Below are 20,362 nucleotides of genomic sequence, written 5' to 3'. Positions count from 1 at the left end.
AGATTCTATCCCAGCATCTAATGATCTTTTCAAGAGGTGGACAGGCGAGTTCACAGGGATTTCTACTTTCACTCAATTCAGGGCAGTTGCTTCAGATGCTAACACCGCCGACAATCCATCACGGGTCTGTAGTTCTAGTGCCGTCCGCTACGAGTTTGTTGGAGTTTGTTGTTACCGCGATGGACGAGTTCCTTTCTGAGCCTTCGGCGCCCTCCCAGGAAACCACATTGACAGCATCGGAACTTCATTTCCCAGCAAGCCCAGCGGCCGCTTTCCGCGCGAGGCATGACGGGCACCTCGGCCCGCGGTCTTCTCTGGCGGAAGAACCTCGAGGAGGGAGGCCACAGAGCCTGACGTGACGGCGCGCAGCATCCTGGGATGTGTAGTCTGGCTCTGTCCGGGACGCCCCCTCGGATGAATGGGGCCCAAGCTGACTGCGAACTACAGATCCTCGGCCGGCTGCGTTGGTGGAGGCCGCGGGGGAAGGGGAGCCGGCGGCGGCGCTGCCGAAGGAGAGCAGCGCTGCGGCACGGAGGGAATGATCTGTGCCGCGGCGGACGCAGCGGCCGGGCTTCTTGGGGAGGCGGTGTAAGCGGGCGCCGCGCCTCTGCGCTCGCCCTCCGTTCCGCGCTCCGGCCATGCGCCCGGCCTTCGCGGTGGGCCTGGTGTTCGCAGGCTGCTGCAGTAATGTGATCTTCCTAGAGCTCCTGGCCCGGTGAGTGACCTCCGCGGGCCGCACCCCTGCTCGCAGCGCGCGGGGCCGCGCCGGGACGGCCTGGGACCCGGCGGAGACGGTTGCTCCGTGGCCCCGCGAGCCGCCCGCTCTCCCGCCCTCCAGGTTGCATCCCTCGGAGGGGAGCGCCGGGGGGTCCTGCTGTCCTCACCCGCTTTCCCCACGCGGCGGGATTGCAGCCTGCAGAGCTTTTCTCTCGTGACCGGTCCAAGGTCGGCGGGGAGCTCGTGGCAGAACCCAGGGCTCCTTCAGCGCTTTCCGCGATCCTGTTAATGCCACACGTCGGACCGGGGCAAAGCCCTACGGCTTCTAACGCAGTCTGATTTTGCACTTGCAGCCAAGAAAGTTTCACTAAATAACCCCCCCCCCCGCCGCCGTCCCCCACCCCAGGCATGTGTTTTCTCGGCCTTCGAGATGGTTCTGAGTGCTTGACCCAAACAGACCTCCCGGTGATGTAGTCCGGTGGAGCCTTACTTACTCAGAAGACCGGCCCCCTTGACCAGAGGGAGGAATTCCAGCTTTTAAGATATCTCAGTCTTTAGATCGAGAAGCGTGCATTTGGAGGCGTAACTTTATAAATTAAGAATGATTATGGCACTTTTTTCCCAAAGGGAAACTAGGTTAGCTTTATTGAGGTGGCTCTCAAATAATGTTGAGCAACGTGCAAAGTTCAGTGGATAGGAGCTGTTGTTACAGAAGACACGACAGGTGGACTAGGAAAGGTCCAGGACCAAAAATCTCAAGTCTTGGTTCGGTCCTCCTTCTCCTTAGCCGCGTTGGGTTCCCTTTTCTGTCTGAAGAATAAACAATGTGTGGTGTTCTCTAGGGCCATATATCTGAATCTACACATCTCCACTGACCATCAGAACAATCTTGTGAACCAAACAGGTCAGGAGTTACTATCTCTTTTGCTGAAAATGAAACAGGGCTCAAGAAGTCAGACGGTCTTCTACTACTTGTAGGTAGCAGAGCCCAAACTAGAATGCAAGATACCTGTATTCTACTCTAGTACCTTTTGCAATCTCCCTGTTGTTTTTGAACTTAAGCAGCCCACGGAATTTTGGTCAGTGCCTCACCTGGAGGTGAGCTCGAAATGTATTTATTTTGTTTCCATGATACCATTGATTAGTCATTCTAAAGCAATCTATTTAAGGTTTGGGTTAATTTTTGCTGTTGCAGAGCTTGAAATCTTATGCAGAAAGTGTTGATAAAGATCTGTCACTTATTTTGGGCATAGTTGGAGAGAGGTTTAAAAATTAAAAAAAGAAAAAATGTACCCACTTGTCAGTCTGGTATACGTCCAAGGAAGGTCATTTGGGAAATAGATTTAAAAATACTAAAAAAGTGAAAAAAAATCAGGCCAGCCATGGAATAATGAGAGAATAATATACTGTATTATAAATATATATAAATATAATAAAAACTTGTGTTGAATGTGCCATTAAATTAAATCCTGCCAAAGGCTATATGGCATCATGATATGCGATCACCTGAGGGCCCTCATTACTAAGTGTGAATTACTTGATCTCCTGAGTCTGTTCTTTGAACTGGGAAAGGCTCTACCAGCTTCACAGGGTTTTGAAGAGTTTCATGAAATGCACATGCAAAGCGCCTGAAGCACACTGACTTCCTTTTTTTTTTTTTTTTTAAAGAGTATTTATTTATTTATTTGATAGAGATAGCGAGAGCGAGGGAGGGGTGGTGAGGGAGAAGAGGGTTGTGAGGCTGCCCCACACTGACTTCCTCTTGTCTCTGACAACTTCGGTTTCGGTGCAGGTAAACGTTGTATTATAAGCTACTCCTGAAAAGTTGTGGATAAATCTAACTTTATGGAATGTTTTTGTGACTTAGAGGAGCTTCTATTTAGAACGCTTTGAAAATTTATACATAGATCTTCCTCGGTTGTCTTTTTTGTAAATCTGACTTTTTGCATAGAGCAGTAGGTTTTCATAAAGTGGTGAGGGGCACAGTTATTAACTTAGTGAGTGGTATACACCAGACCGAAGAGCAGCCTTTTCCTGGTTTGCTGGGGCAGCTCACAACTTACTCTGTAATAGACCAATAAAATAAAAGCAGGTTGGACCAGATGGTCTTTAAGGTCCTTTGTAGTTTTGGCCTCCTCATAATTTTTTACTTTATCTTGGGACATCACAGTGGAAAGCTCATAAATTTTTATAGAGCAGGAACTTGCTTCTTATATGGCTTCCTTGGGACCGTCATGTGCCCTAATACTGTGCCAAGCAGAACACTAGTAGAAATGGAAATGCTAGAGTGACTTGTAGGGAGAAGGAAACATTTTTCTCTGTTTTCCCCAAATTGGAAAACAAACCTAGGTTTCTTCTTTTTGATTTTTATATCTATAATTGGAACCTGTAATAAAATAAAAAGCAGCACACACTGTACAGAACAGACGTGAAGTCACGAATGGATGCCTTGACTTCCCTCCGGAAAGAGTTTGGAAACAGTTTGCACACACATCAACTAACTCACCAAGGTGGTGAGTGTCCTACCTCAGGAAAACAACCTGAAGCTTTTTTTTCCCTATTTTATTTTACAATTAAGTGTATCATGTTGACTCAAGTAAGGAAGTTTCCTAAATCTGGAAGAAGAAAATTAAAAAACTCAAAGTTGCTTGTCTTTGAAGTAAAAATTTGAATGTTTGCTAAAGAGAATTCCAAGTGAGAGATACTGCAGTTGGTGATTATAATTTGTAAGGAGTAAAGTTCAAGAAAACAAGTGATTTAGGGAAGAGGATCCAAGTTTTTACATTGAAGGTTTAAAATCAGTTGTTCAAGTTAAAACAAATAGTTCTATCGGTAGACATACAACAGTGTGTTCCCCCAAAAGCTAAGTTGATTTTGTAAAAAATTTAATTATGCGAGTGCATTAGGGATATTTTAAAATCCTATGGAAATAGAGACAAAATAGGATAGGGTTGTCAAGGGATGGGGGAGGGAGCAACGGAGAGGGACCCTAACATGTATGAAATGTCTTTGGGAAGTACCCTAAAATGGTAATAGCTGCAGAACTCTAAATATAGTAAAAACCACTGAACTGTAAACAGTAATACAAGGGAGTCTGCAAACCTCACTTATTTGCACTGTGCTCTGGGAGACTTCCCTGAGTCAGTACCATGTGGCCCTCAGTGTCTTTAGCAATGAAATAGGCATAAAAATAACCTCTGTAAAATAAAGATAAAATTAAAAATTATTATGCTTTTTAAAAAATCCTGTGAGGAATACACTTGTAAAGTGAATCATTTTTAGAAATAAATGACTTCTTTTTATCTTTCCTACAATATTTTAGGTCATATTGACTTAGAGAGAGGAAGCCTCACATTTGTTCAGCTGCTAGAGTGAAAGCCAGATACTGTGCTCAGAGAGCGAGGCATTAAGATGAATGGGACACCGCTGGTCGTCTTACCTTCCCCGTGTGGCACTGGATTCTTACTGTTTCATAGTCTCCTGTCTGCCTCACTCATTATTTTGTCACCTCCTTAAGGGTTCAGGTCTCCTTCACACTGGGAGCTTGCCAGCACCTAACTTTACCTGTGATAGGTTCTTTAATTGAATTGGCCTAATCCTTTGGTAAAGAAAAAATGGGTGGGAAGCAGGAAGCTTGATAAACCCCATTTGGGCTAAGTCTTGTGTTGGCACTTTACATTTTCTCCTGGGATCATCGCTACAGAATTAAAAATTTATCACTTACACTTTTATAGCTGAGAAAAATTTGTCAAGACGAATGTCTTTAAAAGGGTTACTGTGCTTTAATTGAAGACCTTTTAGTACACAAGGTCCTAATGTTCTAGTCTTTGCCTTTTTCCCCTCTGTGGCACACTTGAAGTGCTTTTCAGGGACGGGCTTATTTACTCTATAATAAACCAGTGAGATAGGCACTAATACTGTTCTGCATTTTCAAGATAAGGAAGCAAGACTTAGATAGGGTAATGAACTTCCACTCTAGAGAACTGGATCCTGCCTGTCATGGTGTAATTTTAACCATCTCGGGTGGTTCTCAGCCCTGTGACAGCATATGGGAATCACTGGCACATCTTACGTAGGTTTGCACACACACTCCCACACACATCTTCTGGCACTTCTCCCAGACCTACACCAGTGGTTCTCAGGTCTGGCTGCACCTAGAAGCAAGCAGAGACCTTTGAAAAGTACAGGGTCTAGGGCCTTATCCCCACAGTAGTCTGAGCAGATCTGGGCGCTGGGAGGACTCCTCTGACTTGTGGGTTTCTAAAGAGCAGCCTGGCCGGAGTTGAAAAGCACTGTGCCAGGAACTGGCTAGAGCTAACGTACCTTCTCCTGTCACTCATCATTAGGCTAATGGTTTTGATTAGCTCTTTGAATGAGGTCAGTGTTTTATGTGATTGTTTATGGCTTCTTGCAGTGTTTTTCCCTTGAACATAAATACTAAAAGAAATGTTGGCTGCAAAATGGTAGTTTTCAAGAACACCTTTGTAGCCACTAGAGCGTAAGGAGTAGCAACAGTTGCATTGCACGTGGTAAGCCTAGCTCTGCACAAGAGTGGCTTATGTTTATAGTTAACCTACTTTTCCCCCGTTGGGTATATTTCAGAACTTGTATACTTGACATTGCTATTTATTAATAATACCACTAGTAGAGAATGGGGTTGTTTTTTTAATAATTAGCAGTGTATTAAGTGTAATAGTACATTTATAATACAATAATCATCCCTCTAATCACTAGCCTCTGGTTAATAAATGTCCTTGAGCAAGATGAGAAAATATGAAGACTGAGAAGTCTGAAAGTTTCAGGGAAACAACGACAAATGGTACTTCTTCCAGTGACTGAGCAGAACCTGATAGGGGCAGACTCCAAACCACGAACATTTTAAGTAACCAGTTTTCCCAGTGTTTCAAGACGGAGGTCAGAAGGACTCTTTCTGCCTCTTAAATGTGTGCCCAGCAGTCACTGTGGAAGATTGCTCAACCCTTCCGTGGATCACTGAAGAGGTTCGATTAAATTCTACCGTTTGTGGAATACCTAGTGTACCTGTGTTCAGGGCTGGGGTCAGTTGATGATCGCAGGGTTCTTCAGCCTTTTCTCCTCGTTCTTGCTTCTTATCTCTCCTTACCCCTGCCGAAGACCCTTTAGCTGTAGACACTTTTTTCCTAATCACCCCTCCACAGATACATTCTGTCCTGGTTCATGGGCCATGTGTATACCCGTGCTTGATACTTCAAAAAAGAGAATGAAACTCCCCAGCCCAAGAACCAGTCGTTGCCCCCAGGGTGACCTTCTCTGAGACGATGTCCTAGTCACCAGCAATGGGTGCATGTCTTCTCTTGCCAGTAGTCTTGGTGGTTCCTGGTCAGGAGGCTGTGTAAACATCCCAGGAGACCAGAGCACATTTCTGTGTTGGGGCTTTGCTGCTGAAGTGACCAGGATTCACTTTAGGTGAAGTGAGTATCCCAAGGACATACGACCAATCACCCACTGCTTACTGGAAAAGTTGTATTGTAGTTCTGAGAATGAGAGTTATCAGAGTTCTTCCTCATGGCCTAGTACAGCTAGGGAAGAGTAAAATACGCTTGACATTTCTTCTCTGTGCGCTCTATTGTTAGACGTGTGTGATCCATGGGATGTGAAATCAGAGATAAAGGACAGTGGGTAAGAGAAATCGGTCCTCCCTGTTATTTTGAACTATTAATATAACAAGTCTTAGTGCCCTTTACCTCAGCTTTTTGTTTTACTACGCAGGAAGCACCCAGGATGCGGGAACATTGTGACATTTGCACAATTTTTATTTATTGCTGTGGAAGGCTTCCTCTTTGAAGCGGATTTGGGAAGGAAGCGGCCAGCTATCCCAATAAGGTATGGCACATTGAAGTCTCTTTTAGCCTTTGTTATTTTTGTTTTGTTTTGTTTTGTTTTGAAGAAGTTCAGGACTTTTCTGGTAACTAGGTAGAAGGAGGAGTATGAGATATCCTCTTGTAAGATCTGTGTCAAAGTTTTTAGGAGAATAATGATAATTTATTTTCTGAATTTAAAATGTTGTGACATTCCAGGGAGCCTGTTTTTCTAATAAAATGCCCACCACAACACAAAATAATTACGATGGAAACAATAATGTGTGTATGTGTATAATATATGATTGGTTAAAGGTTTAGTGTGTTGTGACCACAATGTTTTTTAATAGTTATGTATGCTAGCCTCATGTTGGTAAAGTTAGCCAATACATTAAGAGTGGTATTATTGGTCCTTTTTAAAAATGAATGGGTTTGGGGAATAACCAGAAGTGGTGCTTGTACAGCCTCGTGATACGCTAAGTGCCACCTAACTGTTCACTTTCACATGGTTGATTTTACGTTGTGGGCATTTCCTCCCAATTAAAACGAAGTGAGTGGCAAGCCAAGGCAAAATTGTTGATTCCAGACCTCCACGCATTAGTCCAGATTTGCATAACTGTACTCAGGGGGCCAAAGAGAAAACAAGACAGTTCTAATCAACAGTGTATTGAAAATTCAGTATTCTTGCCCAGACGGACTGGAAATAAAAGTATAATGCATCCCCTTGCAAGAGTGTAGTAAGATCAGGTCATGTAATCCTGTTGATAGGGATTTTCCGATGTCAATGTATCCAAGGGCAGGTCAAGGCTCGTGGTGGTTGTTCTTTTGCAACATTCCCGAATAGCCTGCTATAGAAAATGTGGTTGAATTTTGTTATTAATATTGCGCTTTTAAATTTCCCAACGTGTTGCTAAGTATTCTGAGTAGGTGGTTTTTTTCATTGGCTTTAGTATCTACATAAAACCTTCATTCCCTAGACCAGCATTTACATCATGGTAGACACCCCCACAATTTTTTTTTTAAATCTTTCTATTGTTTTATTTTATCCTATTTTCAAATTTTTATTGAAACTTCAGTTAGTTAACATATGGTGCAATATTGGAGTGGATTTAATGAGTCATCACTTATATGAAACACCCAGCACTCATCACAAGTGCCCTCCTCAATGCCCATGACCCATCTATCCATCCCCGACCCATCTATCCATCCCCTACCCACCTCCCTCCATCACCCCTCAGTTTGCTCTCTGTTGTTAAGAGTCTCCTGTGGTTTGTTTCCCTCTCTCTTTTTTTCCCCCTTCCTATATGTTCATCTGTTTTGTTTCTTAAATTCCATATATAAGTGAGATCGAATGGTATTTATATTTCTTTAGCTGATTTATTTCACTTAGTATAATACACTAGCTCTGTCCACATGGTTGCACATGCTAAGATTTCATTCTTCCTAATGGCCAAGTCCCTTGTACATATATATATATGCCACATCTTTATTCATTCATAAGTTCATGGACACTTGGGCTCTCTCCGTAATTTGGCTCTTGTTGATAATGCTACTCTAAACATCGGGGTGCATTTACCCCTTCACATCTGTATTTTTTTATCCTTTGGGTAAATACCTTTAGTACAATTGCTGGATAGTAGGGTATTTCTATGTTTAAGTTTTTGAGGAGCCTTAGTATTGTTCTCCAGAGTAACTACACCAGTTTGCAGTTCCACCAACAGTGCAAGAGGCTTCCCTTTCTCCATATCCAACACCTGTTCTTTCTTGCGTTGTTAATTTTAGCCATTCTGACAGGTGTGAGGTGGTATCTCATCATGGTTTTGATTGGTATTTCCTCGATAATGATGTTGAGCATCTCCTTATGTGTCTGTTGGCATCTGGATGTATTCTTAAGAAAAGTGTCTATTTTTCTGCCCATTTCTTAACTGGGTTGTTTGGGGTTTGTTTGTACATTGAGTTTGATAAGTTCTTTATAGATTTGGGATACTAAGCCTTTATCAGATATGTCACTTGGAGATATCTTCTAGGCTGCCTTTTAGTTTTGTTGAATGTTTCCTTTGCTGTGCAGAAGTTTTTTTTGTTTTGCTTTTTAAGATTTTATTTATTTGACAGAGAGAAACACAGGGAGAGACAGAATACAAACAGGAGGATAGGAGAGGAAAAGGCAGACTCCCCACTGAGCAGGGAACCTGATATGGGGCTCAATCCCAGGCCCCTGGGATCATGACCTGAGCTGAAGGCAGACACCTAATGATTGAGCCACCCACGCGCCCCTTGTGCAGAAGCTTTTTATCCTGATGAAGTCCCAATAGTTCATTTTTGCTTTTGTTTCCCTTGCCTCTGGTGACGTGTCTAGTAAGAAGTTGCTGTGGCCAAGGTCAGAGAGGTTTATTGCCTATGTTCTCCTCTAGATTTTGATGGCTTTCTGTCTCACATTTAGGTCTTTCATCCACTTTGAATTTATTTTTGTGTATGGTGTAAGGAAATGGTCCAGGTTCATTCTTCTGCACGTCACTGTCCAGTTTCCCCAGCACCATTTGTTGAAGAGACTTTTTCCCCACTGAATATTTTTTCCTGCTTTGTTGAATATTAGTTGATCATACAGTTGTGGGTCCCTTTCTGGGTTCTCTTTTCTGTCCCATTGATCTTTGTGTCCCTAATAGACCAAGCAATCTGGAAAAAGAGAAACGAAACTGGAGGCATCACAATTCCAGATTTCAAGCTGTATTACAAAACTGTGGTCATCAAGACAGTGTGGTGAGACAAGGATCCCCCACATGTTTAATTCCTCTGACCCTCTCCCCCACCCCCACCCTGCGCCATTATGTCTTTCCATTGAGGCTGCCACTAGCACAGTTCAGGAATGCATTCATTCTCACCATTAACTTTTATAATGGTGCCCTAACTGGCTGGCCTCTTGCTTCCCACCCCTCCGTACCTGTATTTCGACTTCCTACTATTGTCTTGTGACACCCCCCCTCACAGGCACTCAGGGGTCACGAGTAGGTTCTGAGGGAAACCCAGCTCCCTAACCTGCCCTTTCAGGCTCCCCGGGATCTTGCCCTAACAATCATACCTCCATGTGTGTCCTGTAGAACTGGCTGTTTTAGTTTCTATCTGTGAAGCTGCAGGCAAAACCTTGACATCATGGGGATGTCATTCATTCCCAGAAGCAATTTCTAGGCCATGCTGCGTAGCCAGCAAGGTGGAATAGTTGGAATTCATTATCCTAAAAGACCTGGATGAACTCTGTCTCCAGATGGCATTGTTTCAAGAGAAGACTAAGAAAATTTGGCAAGAAACCTTGTGTGAAGTCACCAGTAATATTTTAGAATCTGTGAAATAGCTGTTCTCAGTGTTAAAAAAAAAAATTCAGCTGAGTAAATTTGAAGATCTAATGGTTTCATTAAATGATTCATGAATCAGTATCCCATCTAGCAAGAAGAGGGGAGCTCTATTGAGCTAACGAAAGGAAAGACTTTTAAAGGTAGAGGGCATTTAAAAAAGCAGGAAGGAATTTATTAGCCAAATATGCATTGTTTAGGCAAGGTTGCCTTAAAAGGAGAGCAGAAGCCGCGAAGGGGGTGGGGGTGCTTATCAGAAAATTCCCTAGTATTGACCAAGGAGTTCTATGTTGACTGGATAAAGATGACATTCCAGGGAGGGGGGAATTGGTTGAAATTGCACTTGGGTAAGGAGTTAAGTCTTGGTTTACTGACTTGGGTCCTTAAACTTAGTGGCACCATTTTGGGCCTGTGGTTTTCTTTTGAGCAGTTACCCCCTTTTGATCAGACTCTCAGCTTAACTGAGAGATGTGATAAACATTTTTGGTCTTAGCACCACTCTCCCTTACTGCTCGGAAGTTTTCGAAGTTTTTGTCGTTCCTTTGTCTGGTATCCATAGATCATGACCTTTTTGCTTAACCTCTGGTATTTGTAGGTCACAGCCTCAGATTCACACTCCTCTTAAGTGGGTTATTTTCTCTGTTCTGTAAATGTTCCTGTCTTAGGGAGAGCATTTGCTTGATGCATTGTTGCATGTATCTCAAGCTTTCAAAAAGGAGGTTTATTATCATTACGTAAATGGGATAAATCCCAATATTTGGAGTGTACATTAGAGCCATGGTCCCCCAGATTCAAGCTAATCAAAATCAAATAAGCCAAAGAAAGACCCTGTAGAAGGAGTCACCTTCTTAAGCCAAGCGACTTGTTCTGTGACCTTACCTGAGTTTTAGGGGTCACACAGGTAAACTTGGCTTAGTTCAGACACCACCTTCATCAGCCAATAGAGAGTTAAGAGCTCTTCTGTTATCAAGAGACTTTAAGGATATTTGTTGGGCTGCTATTGCTTTAACAGGTTTTGCAGCAATTTTAAGAATTAAGAAGCAGTTCTTTTTTTTTTTTTTTTTTTAAGATTTTTATTATTTTTTTGACAGGGAGATAGAGAGCATAAGTAGGCAGAAGGGCAGGCAGAGGGAGAGGGAGAAGCAGGCTCTCTGCTGAGCAGGGAGCCCGATGCGGGGCTCCATCCCAGCACCCTGGGATCATGACCTGAGCTGAAGGCAGCTGCCCAACCAACTGAGCCACCCAGGCGCCTCAAGAAACAGTTCTTGATCCTAGCCTCATTTACATTTATCTCTAATCAGGGAAATAGGAACATGTGAAAAGGAGTGAATTCAGAATCATGAATGTTTTCCAGTGGGCCCTTAAAAAATTATGTATTTATTTATCTATCTATCTATCTATCTATTTATTTATTTTAGGGTAGTGGGCAGAGGAAGAGGGATAGAATCTCAAGCAGATTCCCCACTGAGTATGGAGCCTCATGTGGGACTCATCGATCTCAGATCCTGAGATCATGACCTGAGCCCAAATCAAGAGTTCAACTTGACTCAATGGCTGAGCCACCCAAGTGCCCCTGGTAGGCCCTTTCCAACTCAACAATGTAAATGTAGGGGACTCAACCAATGAGATGTCTTATTTTGTCTGTGAAAAGTTAGGGGCACAGTTAGATTTTTTTTTTCTGTCCTGAAATAAAACGTTGTCTACATTTCAGAGGTTGCCATGTTACAAGGACATTAGGATGACACAAGTCTGGCAGGGAGGGACTATTTTTGCAGAAGTAGAGTGGACTTTATCCACATGAGCCACAGTCTTACAAATACAGGATAAAGGCTTAGTGTTACTTTATTTTGACAGTGCTTCCCATGTAATTTACATATCAAATAAGCCTGATTCATTTACCAAGTCCTTTGGAATATTTTAGGTCAAAAAGACTTAGGGGAAAAAAAAAGGCTTCACTTAGAATTTGGTTTTAGGAAGTCAGTGAAACATATTTTTTTTTTAAAGATTTTGTGTATTTATTTTAGAGAGAGCGTGCACGAGAGCGAGCGTGAGCAGAGGGAAGGGCGGAGGGAGAGGGAGAAGCAGGCTCCCGCGGAGCAGGGCCTGAGCCCAAGGCAGCCGTGTAACCTACCGAGCCACCCAAATGGCCCAGTCAAAAATATTTTAAAAAAAAGATTTTAAAGCCCTTGCCTACTTTAAATAGGATCACAGATGACTACAAAATCTAATACTTAAAAGGTGAAGAGGTTTTTAGTCTTACCCAAATGACCAAAAGCCCAAGAAAACTTTGTCCTTTTAACAGAGAGAAAAACCAAAATCTAATTTTGCACCCGTTTGCTTTTGATTTTAAAACCCTTTTTTATAGATTTTATTTATTTATTTGTCCGCGAGAGAGTGTGCACACGCCTGCATTGGCAGGCAGAGGCAGAGAGAGAAGCAGGCTCCCTGCTGAGCAAGGAGCCCAGTGGGGGACTCTATCCCAGGACCCTGGGATCATGACCTGAGCTGAAGACAGTGGCTTAACCGACTGAGCCACCCAGGAGTCCGAAAAACCCTTTTTTAAAAACAAATTTGTTTTTTTAAATTTGTTTAATTTAGGTTGCCCGCACATGAAAGTTCCTGTTTGAGAAGATTTTTTTTTCCACAAACCTCCTCCAACTTGTCCCCCTATATTTCAATTTTGTCCTTTGTTTCTTCCCTTTAAACAACCAGCCTCATTTTAGGACAAAATTACTTTTTCTCCCCTTCACAAAAAATGTATTGAAAGAGGATTTTGGCTGCCTCTATTTTGACCTCAGACTTTCTAGTTGGCTTCTTTCCAGCTTGTCTCTTGGCTCAGACTGAAGACCCCTTGGATAAAGCATCCCAGGAGGGGAACTAACACTAACCCCTCAAGCAGTAGGGTCGGCCCTGAGCCAGCGAGCTCCTCCCTCCCATGATTCACTTCAAGACAGTGGTTAATTTGACTTTCACTGCTCACCTGTGCATATCCACCCACCTTTGCTCCGCATTTCTTACATGTTATCCTGGAAGTATTTTTGGTGCCTTGGAGACAGTCTCTCAGGTGCTAGGCCCCTGTCTTCCAGTGTTGGCCTCTGTGAAATAAATTCCTGTTTCTTTCTTCTTTTTTTTTTAAAGATTTTATTTATTTATTTGACAGAGGAGAGAGAGGCAGAGAGGCAGGCAGAGAGAGGGGGAAGCAGGCTCTCCACCGAGGAGAGAGCCCGATTTGGGGCTCGATCCCAGGACCCTGAGATCATGACCTGAGCCGAAGGCAGAGGCTTAACCCACTGAGCCACCCAGGTGCCCCAAATTCCTTGTTTCACCACCACTCCATCTCTGCCTTTGAATTTTGTGAGTGGCCAGTAGCCAAACCTGGTCTGTTTGGGAACCCCAGAGCCAGGTGTCCGTGAGCCCCCAGACCCTGGCCACATTATTTCCATTTCTCACACCTTTTTCTCCTGAAAACACATCCTACTTTCCTGCCATACACAGATATTGTCATTATTTTTAGTAGTTTTAATTACATGTATCAGAGTTCTTAACCCTAAGAAACCTTAATTTCCAGTGAAAACAAAGAAGTAAGCAATTATGAGCCGTGGGTTTTACCAGCATTTTTTTTGAATTTGAATTTTATGAATACATTTCAAAAATTTTAAAAGCATATGCCTTTTTAAATTTGCCAATGAATATTAACATATCCAAATATCTTTTAGTTGCTCTATAATAAGCCAAAAGTTGATCAACTTAGTTTTAGTAATTAATGTTTTAGTATTTTGTCTTTTTGGGAAATGATCTAGATTTTATTTTTATTTTCTTTTTTTAAAAGATTTTATTTAAAGATTTTATTATTTTTTTATTAAGCGCTTATTTAAAGATTTTTTTTTTTTTTTAAGATTTTATTTATTTATTTGTCAGAGAGAAAGCGAGCGAGATCGAGCACAGGCAGACAGAGTGGAAGGCAGAGTCAGAAGGAGAAGCAGGCTCCCTGCGGAGCAAGGAGCCCGATGTGGGACTCGATCCCAGGACGCTGGGATCATGACCTGAGCCGAAGGCAGCTGCTTAACCAACTGAGCCACCCAGGCGTCCCATTTAAAGATTTTTAAAGATTTTATTTATTTGAAAGCAAGTGCACAAGCGGGGGAGCAGCAGGCAGAGGCAGAGGGAGGGGGAGAGGCAGACTCCTTACTGAGTAAAGGAGCCAGATGCTATGCGGGGTTTCAGTCCCAGGACCCTGAGATCATGACCAGAACTGAAGACAGAAGCTTAACGACTGAGCCACTCAGGCGCCCTGATCTAGATTTTTTTTTTTTCAAGTTTTTATTTTACTTCCAGTTAGCTAAATAAAGCGTTATACTAGTTTTACATGTACAATATAGTGATTCAGCACTCAGACATGTCCTGTGCTCATCGTGACAAGGGCACTTACTTAATCCCTGTCACCTACCCCATCTCCCACCCACCTCCCCTCTGGTAACCATCAGTGTGTTCTCTATAGTGAAGAGTCAGTTTCTTGGTTTGTTTCTTTCTTTCTCTCTTTCCTTGGCTCATTTATTTTGTTTCTTAAGTTCGTTCCGTATACGAGTGAGATCATATGGTATTTCTTTCTCTGACTCACTTCACTTAGCATGACGCTCTCTAGCTCCATCCATGTCCTTGCAAACGGCAGGATGTCATTCATTTTTATGGCTGAATAATGTCCTAGTATCTGATCTGTATCTATACACACATCACAGCTTCTTCATCCGTTCCTCAGTCGGTGGGCACCTGGGCTGCTTCCATATCTCGGCTGTTGCAAATAATGCTGCTTTAATCATCCGGCGTGCATTTGTTTCTTTGATCTAGTTTTTGTGTATTCGTTGGGTAAATCCCCAGTAATGTGCTTACTGGATCATTGGGTAATTCTATTTTTAACTTTTTGAGGCCCCTCCAGACTATTTTTCACAGTGGCTGCACCAGTTTGCGTTCCCCAGCAGTGCCAGAGGGTTCCTTTTTCCCTACATCCTCGCCAACACCTGTTGTTTCTTGTGTTGTTGGTTTTAGCCGTCCTGACGTGTGAGGTGGTGTCTCATGTAGTTTTGATTCACATTTCCCTATGATCAGTGATGTTGAGCATGTTTTCCTTGTCTCTTGGCCGTTTGTATGTCTTCCTTGGAAAGATGTTCATGTCCTGCCCATTTTTTAATTGAATTATTTGTTTTTTGGGTGTTGAGTTTTTTAAGTTCTTTATGCATTGGCGGACTAACCCTTCATCAGGTATGTCGTTTACTGATATCTTTTCTCATTCTGTAGGCCGCCTTTTAGTTTCGTTGATTGTTTGCTTCTGTGTGCAGAAGCTTTTTATTTTTATATTGTTCCCATAGTTTATTTTTGCTTTTGTTTCCCTTACCTCAGGGAACCTGTCTAAAAAAAAGTTGCTATAAGCAGTGTCAAAGAAGTTACTGTTTGTGCTCTTTTAGGATTTTTATGGTTTTATATGTCACATTAGGTACTTAATCCATTTTTAATTTTTGTGCATGGTTTAAGAACATGATCGAGGCACCTGAGTCGCTCAAGTCTTTAAGCATTTGCCTTTGGCTCAGGTTATGATCTCAGGGTCCTGGGATCAAGCCCCACATTGGGCTCCCTGCTTGTCGGGAAACCTGCTTCTCCCCCTTCCACTCCCCCGCTTGTGTTCCCTCTCTCGCTATGTCTCTTTCTGTCAAATAAATAAATAAAATCTTAAAAGAAAAAAGTCCGTTTGATTCTTTCGCATGTTGCTGTCCAGTTTTCCCAACACTATTTGTTGAAGACACTGTCTTTTTCCCATTGGGTGTCTTTCTTCCTTTGTCAAAGATTAATTGATCATATTATTGTGGGTTTATTTCTGGGTTTTCTATTCTGTCCCATTGATCTATGTGTCTCTTTTTGTGCCACTACCATACTGTTTTAGATTACTACAGCTTTGTAATAAAACTTAAAGTCTGGAATTGTGAGGCCTCCAGCTTTTTTTTTTTCCCTCCCCAGGATTGTCTTGGCTATTTGGGGTCTTCTGAGTTTCCATAAAAATTTCAGGATTGTTCTAGCTTTGTGAAAAATGTTCATGGTATTTTGATAGGGATTGCATTGAATGTATATGTTGCTTTGGGTGGTATAGATGTTTTAACAATATTTATATTGTTTTTCCAAATCCACGAGCATGGAATGTCTTTCTATTTCTTTGTGTTGTCTTCAAGTTTCTTTCATTAGTGTTTTCTAGTTTTCAGAGTACAGGTTTTTCACCTATTCGTTTAGGTTTTTTCCTAAGTGTCTTACTGCTTTTATTACAGTTGTAAATATAATTGTTTTCTTAATTTCTCTTTCTGTTGCTGCTTCATTATTGGTATGTAGAAATGCAGAGATTTCTGTAGACTGATTTTGTATCCTGCAACTTTAGGGAATTCATGTGTTCTAGCAATTTTTGGTAGACTTTAGGGTAGTTTTTGTGGGTCGTCTTTATGGGTAGTCTTTAAGGTGTGGTGGTCTTTAGGGTTTTCTATACGTAGTATCATGTAATCTGCAAATAATGAGAGTTTTACTTCTTCCTTACCAGTTAGGATGCCTTTATTTCCTTTTCTTGTCTGATTCCTATGGCTAGGACTTCTAATACTATGTTGAATAAAAGTGTTGAGAGTAGACATTCTTGTCTTGTTCCTGATCTTACGGGAAAAGCTCTGATTTTCTCAATTAAGGATCATGTTAGTTGTGGGTTTTTCATATATGATCTTTATTATGTTGAGCTATGTTACCTCTAAACTTTGTTGAAGGTTTTTTTGTCATGAATGGATGTTGTACTTTGTCAAGTGCTTTTTCTGCATCCATTGAAATAATCATATGGTTCTCATACTTTCTTTTTGATGTGATGTATCACATTGATTCATTTGCAAATACTGAATTACCCTTGCAACCCATGAATAAATCGTACTTAATCCTAGTAAATGACGTTTTTAATTTATTGTTGCATTCGGTCTGCTAGTAGTTTGTTGAGGATTTTTGCATCTGTGTTCATTAGAGATACTGGCCTATAGTTTGTTTTTTGTGGAATCTTTATCTGGTTTTGGTATCAGGGTAATGCTGGCCTCATAGAATGCATTTGGAACTTTCCCTTCCTTTTTTGTTTTTTGGAATAGTTTGAGAATAATAGGTATTAACTCTTCTTCAAATGTTTAGCAGAATTCTGTGAAGCCATCTGGTTCTGGATTTTGTTTGTTGGGAGTTTTTTAAATTACTGATTCAACTTCTTTGCTAGTACTGGTCTGTTCAAGTTTTTCTGTTTCTTCCTGTTTCAGTTTTTGTAATTTATAGGTTTCTAGGAATTTATCCATTTCTTCTAGATTGCCCAGTTTGTTGGTGTGTAGTTTTTCATAATATTCTCTTATATTGTAATTCTGTGGTGTTGGTGGTTGTTTTTCCTCTCTTATTTGTAATTTTATGTATTTGGTTCCTTTCTCTTTTTGGTAAGTCTGGCTAGAGATTTATCAGTTTTATTGTTTCAAAGAACCACCTCCTGGTTTCATCAATTGAACTCCAAAAAGACTATTGTCTTTTTAGATTCTGTATCATTTATTTGTGCTCTAATCCTTATTATTTACCTCCTCCTGCTGGCTTTAGGCTTCATGTGTTCCATTTCCAGCTTCTTTAGGTGTAAAGTAAGGTTGTTTATTTGAGATTTTTCTTGCTTCTTGAGGTAGGCTTGTATTGCTATAAACTTCCCTCTTAGAACTTTTGTTACGTACTGAAGGTTTTAAACCATTGTTTTCACTTTCATTTGTTTTTGTGTACTTTTAAATTTCTAATCTTTTTTAAAAAAGATTTTATTTATTTGAGAGAGAAAGACAGTGCAAGAGAGAGAGCATGAGCAGGGAGAGAGGGAGAAGCAGACTCCCAGCTGAGCAGGGTGCTTGACAAGGAACTCGATCCCAGGACTCCGAGATCATGACTTGAGCTGAAGACAGACGCTTACCAACTGAGCCACCTAGGCACCTTTTAATTTCTTCTCTTATTTCCTGACTGACCCATCCATTGTTCAGTAGCATGGTATTTTAACCCCCATGTATTTGTGATCTGTACGGATTTTATTTTTTTCTCATAGTTGACTTCCAGTATCATAGCACTGTGGTCAGAAAAGATGCATGATATGACTTCAGTCTTTTTAAATTTGTTTAGGCTTGTTTTTTGGCCTAATATGTGATCTGTTCTGGAGAATGTTCCATGTGCACTTGAAAAGAATATGTATTCTGCTGTTTTAGGTTGGAATGTTCTGGATACATATGTTAAATCCATGTGTTCCAGTATGTCATTGAAAGCAATTGTTTCCTTATTGATTTACTGTTTAGATGATCTGTCTATTGATGTAAGTGGGGTGTTAAAGTCCCCTACTATTACTGTATTATTATCAATTAGTTCCTTTATATTTGCTATCAACTGTTTTATGTATTTGGGTGATCCCGTGTTGGGTGCATAAATATTTACAGTTTTTATGTCTTGTTGGATTGGCTCTAATATTATTATTATTTTGTGTTTTTGTCTCTTATTACAGCCTAATTTTCTAATTTTTTTTCTAATTTTTTTTTAAAAAATTTTCTAATTTTTTTTACTGTCTTTGTTTTAAAGTTTAGTTTGTCCGATATTAAGTACTTTCAATATCCATTTGCATAAATGTTTCTCCATCCATTCATTTCAGTCTGTGGATGTCTTTAGGTCTAAAGTGAGTCTCTTGTTGGCAACATGTAGATGAGTCTATTTTTTTTTTAACACATTTTATCACCTGATATCTTTTGAGTGTTTAGGCCATTTAAATTCAAAGTAATTATTGATATGTATTTATTGCCATTTTATAACTTGTTTTCTGGTTGTTTCTGAAGATTTTCTCTGATCCTTTGTCTTTCTTTCATGGTTTGCTGGTTTTCTTTAGTGATCATGTGAATTTTTTTCTCTTTTTTCTTTGTGTATTAGTGGATTTTGATTTGTGGTTACCATTAAGTTCATATATATATAACATTTTTTGCATATAATAGTCTATATTAAGTGGATGGTTGTTTAAATTTGAACTTACTCTTTAGTCCTCTCCTCCCCACATTTTAGGTATAGGGTGTCATATATTTACATCCTTTTATTCTCTGAGTTCCTTGACTGCTATTTTACAAAAATATTAGTTTTTTCTGTTTTTGTGTTTCCTACCTTCATATTGTTACTTTTGGTTTTTCCTTTCCACTCAGAGTCCCCATTAATATTTCTTCCAGGGCTGATTGAGTGGTCACAACTCCTTTAGTTTTTGTTCATCTGAGAAACTCTATCTCCTTTTCTATTCTGAGTGATAGCCTTGCTGGATAGAGTATTCTTGACTGCAGATTTATCCCATTCAGCACTTTGAATATATTATTCACTTCTTTCTGGCTCATAATGTTTCTGCTGAAAAATCCCCTGATAACTTTTTGGGGTTTCCCTTTTATGTAACTGTCCTCTCTTGTCTTGCCGCTTTTAAATTTTTTTCTTTATAACTATATGTTTTGCCATTTTAATTATTATATGTGTTGGTGTGGATCTCCTTTTGTTGATGTTGTTGGGATTTTCTGTGCCTCCTGTATCTGGATATCTGTTAACTTCTTCAGATTAGGGAACTTTTCAGTTATTATTTCTGTAACTAAATTTTCTGCCCTCTTTTCTTTCTCCATATGAGAACTCCTATAATGCAAACAGTAGTACTTTCGATGGAATCACTGAGTTCCCTAAGTCTGTTGTCATTTTGCATAATTCTTTTTTCTCTTTTGTTTAGCTTGATTACTTTCCATTACTCTATCCTCTGGGTCATTAATTCATTCCTCTGCTTCTTTCAGCCTGCATTCATTGCATCAAGCATATTTCTCATTTCATTTATTGAGCCCTTTATCTCTGCTATGTTATTTGTTATCTCTTTGTTAAGGGTTCACTCGTGTCTTCCACTTTTTTCTCAAGTCCAGTTAGTATCTTTGTGATCATTACTTTAAATTCTCTATCAAACTTGTTACTTTTATCTGTTTCACTTAGGTCTCTCTCCGTGGCCTTTTCCTGTCCTGTCATTTGGACAGAGTCCTCTGTCTTCTCATTTTGTCTAAGTCTCTATGCCTGTTTCTTTTCTTTTTCTTTTTTTTTTTTTTTTTTAAGATTTTATTTATTTATTTGACAGAGGGACAGAGAGATCGCAAGTAGGCAGAGAGGCAGGCAGAGAGATAGAGGCGAAAGCATGCTCCCTGCTGAGCAGAGAGCCTGATGTAGGGCTCGATCCCAGGACCCTAAGATCATGTCCTGAGCCAAAGGCAGAGGCTTAACCCACTGAGCCACCCAGGCATCCTCTGTGTTTCTGTGTATTAGGAGAATCAGCTACATCTCCTGTTCTTGAGGGTAATGGCCTTATGAAGAAGAGGTCCAGTAGTACCCTGCAGTGTAGTGTCCCCTGTTACCCAGGCC

At 40.8% G+C, this 20,362-nt stretch overlaps 1 protein-coding gene across 1 annotated transcript in view; it reads left to right on the top strand.

Moving 5' to 3' along the window:
- The first annotated feature begins 352 nt into the window (after positions 1-352).
- SLC35B4 (solute carrier family 35 member B4) overlaps positions 353-20,362 on the top strand; it is a 40,698-nt gene continuing 20,688 nt past the window's right edge. The window contains exons 1-2 of the mRNA XM_004741735.3: positions 353-715; positions 6,466-6,579. Of these exons, the coding sequence (XP_004741792.1) occupies positions 639-715; positions 6,466-6,579 (191 nt within the window). The 5' untranslated portion in view covers positions 353-638. The remainder of the gene's footprint in view (positions 716-6,465; positions 6,580-20,362) is intronic.

The sequence above is a fragment of the Mustela putorius genome, unplaced genomic scaffold (assembly GCF_011764305.1).
Source record: "Mustela putorius furo isolate JIRA1106 unplaced genomic scaffold, ASM1176430v1.1 tig00003845_pilon_pilon_pilon, whole genome shotgun sequence".
In the NCBI taxonomy this organism is placed as follows: domain Eukaryota; kingdom Metazoa; phylum Chordata; class Mammalia; order Carnivora; family Mustelidae; genus Mustela; species Mustela putorius.
The sequence above is the reverse complement of the archived record's forward strand: the minus strand, read 5'-3'. Positions and strand labels throughout refer to the sequence as shown.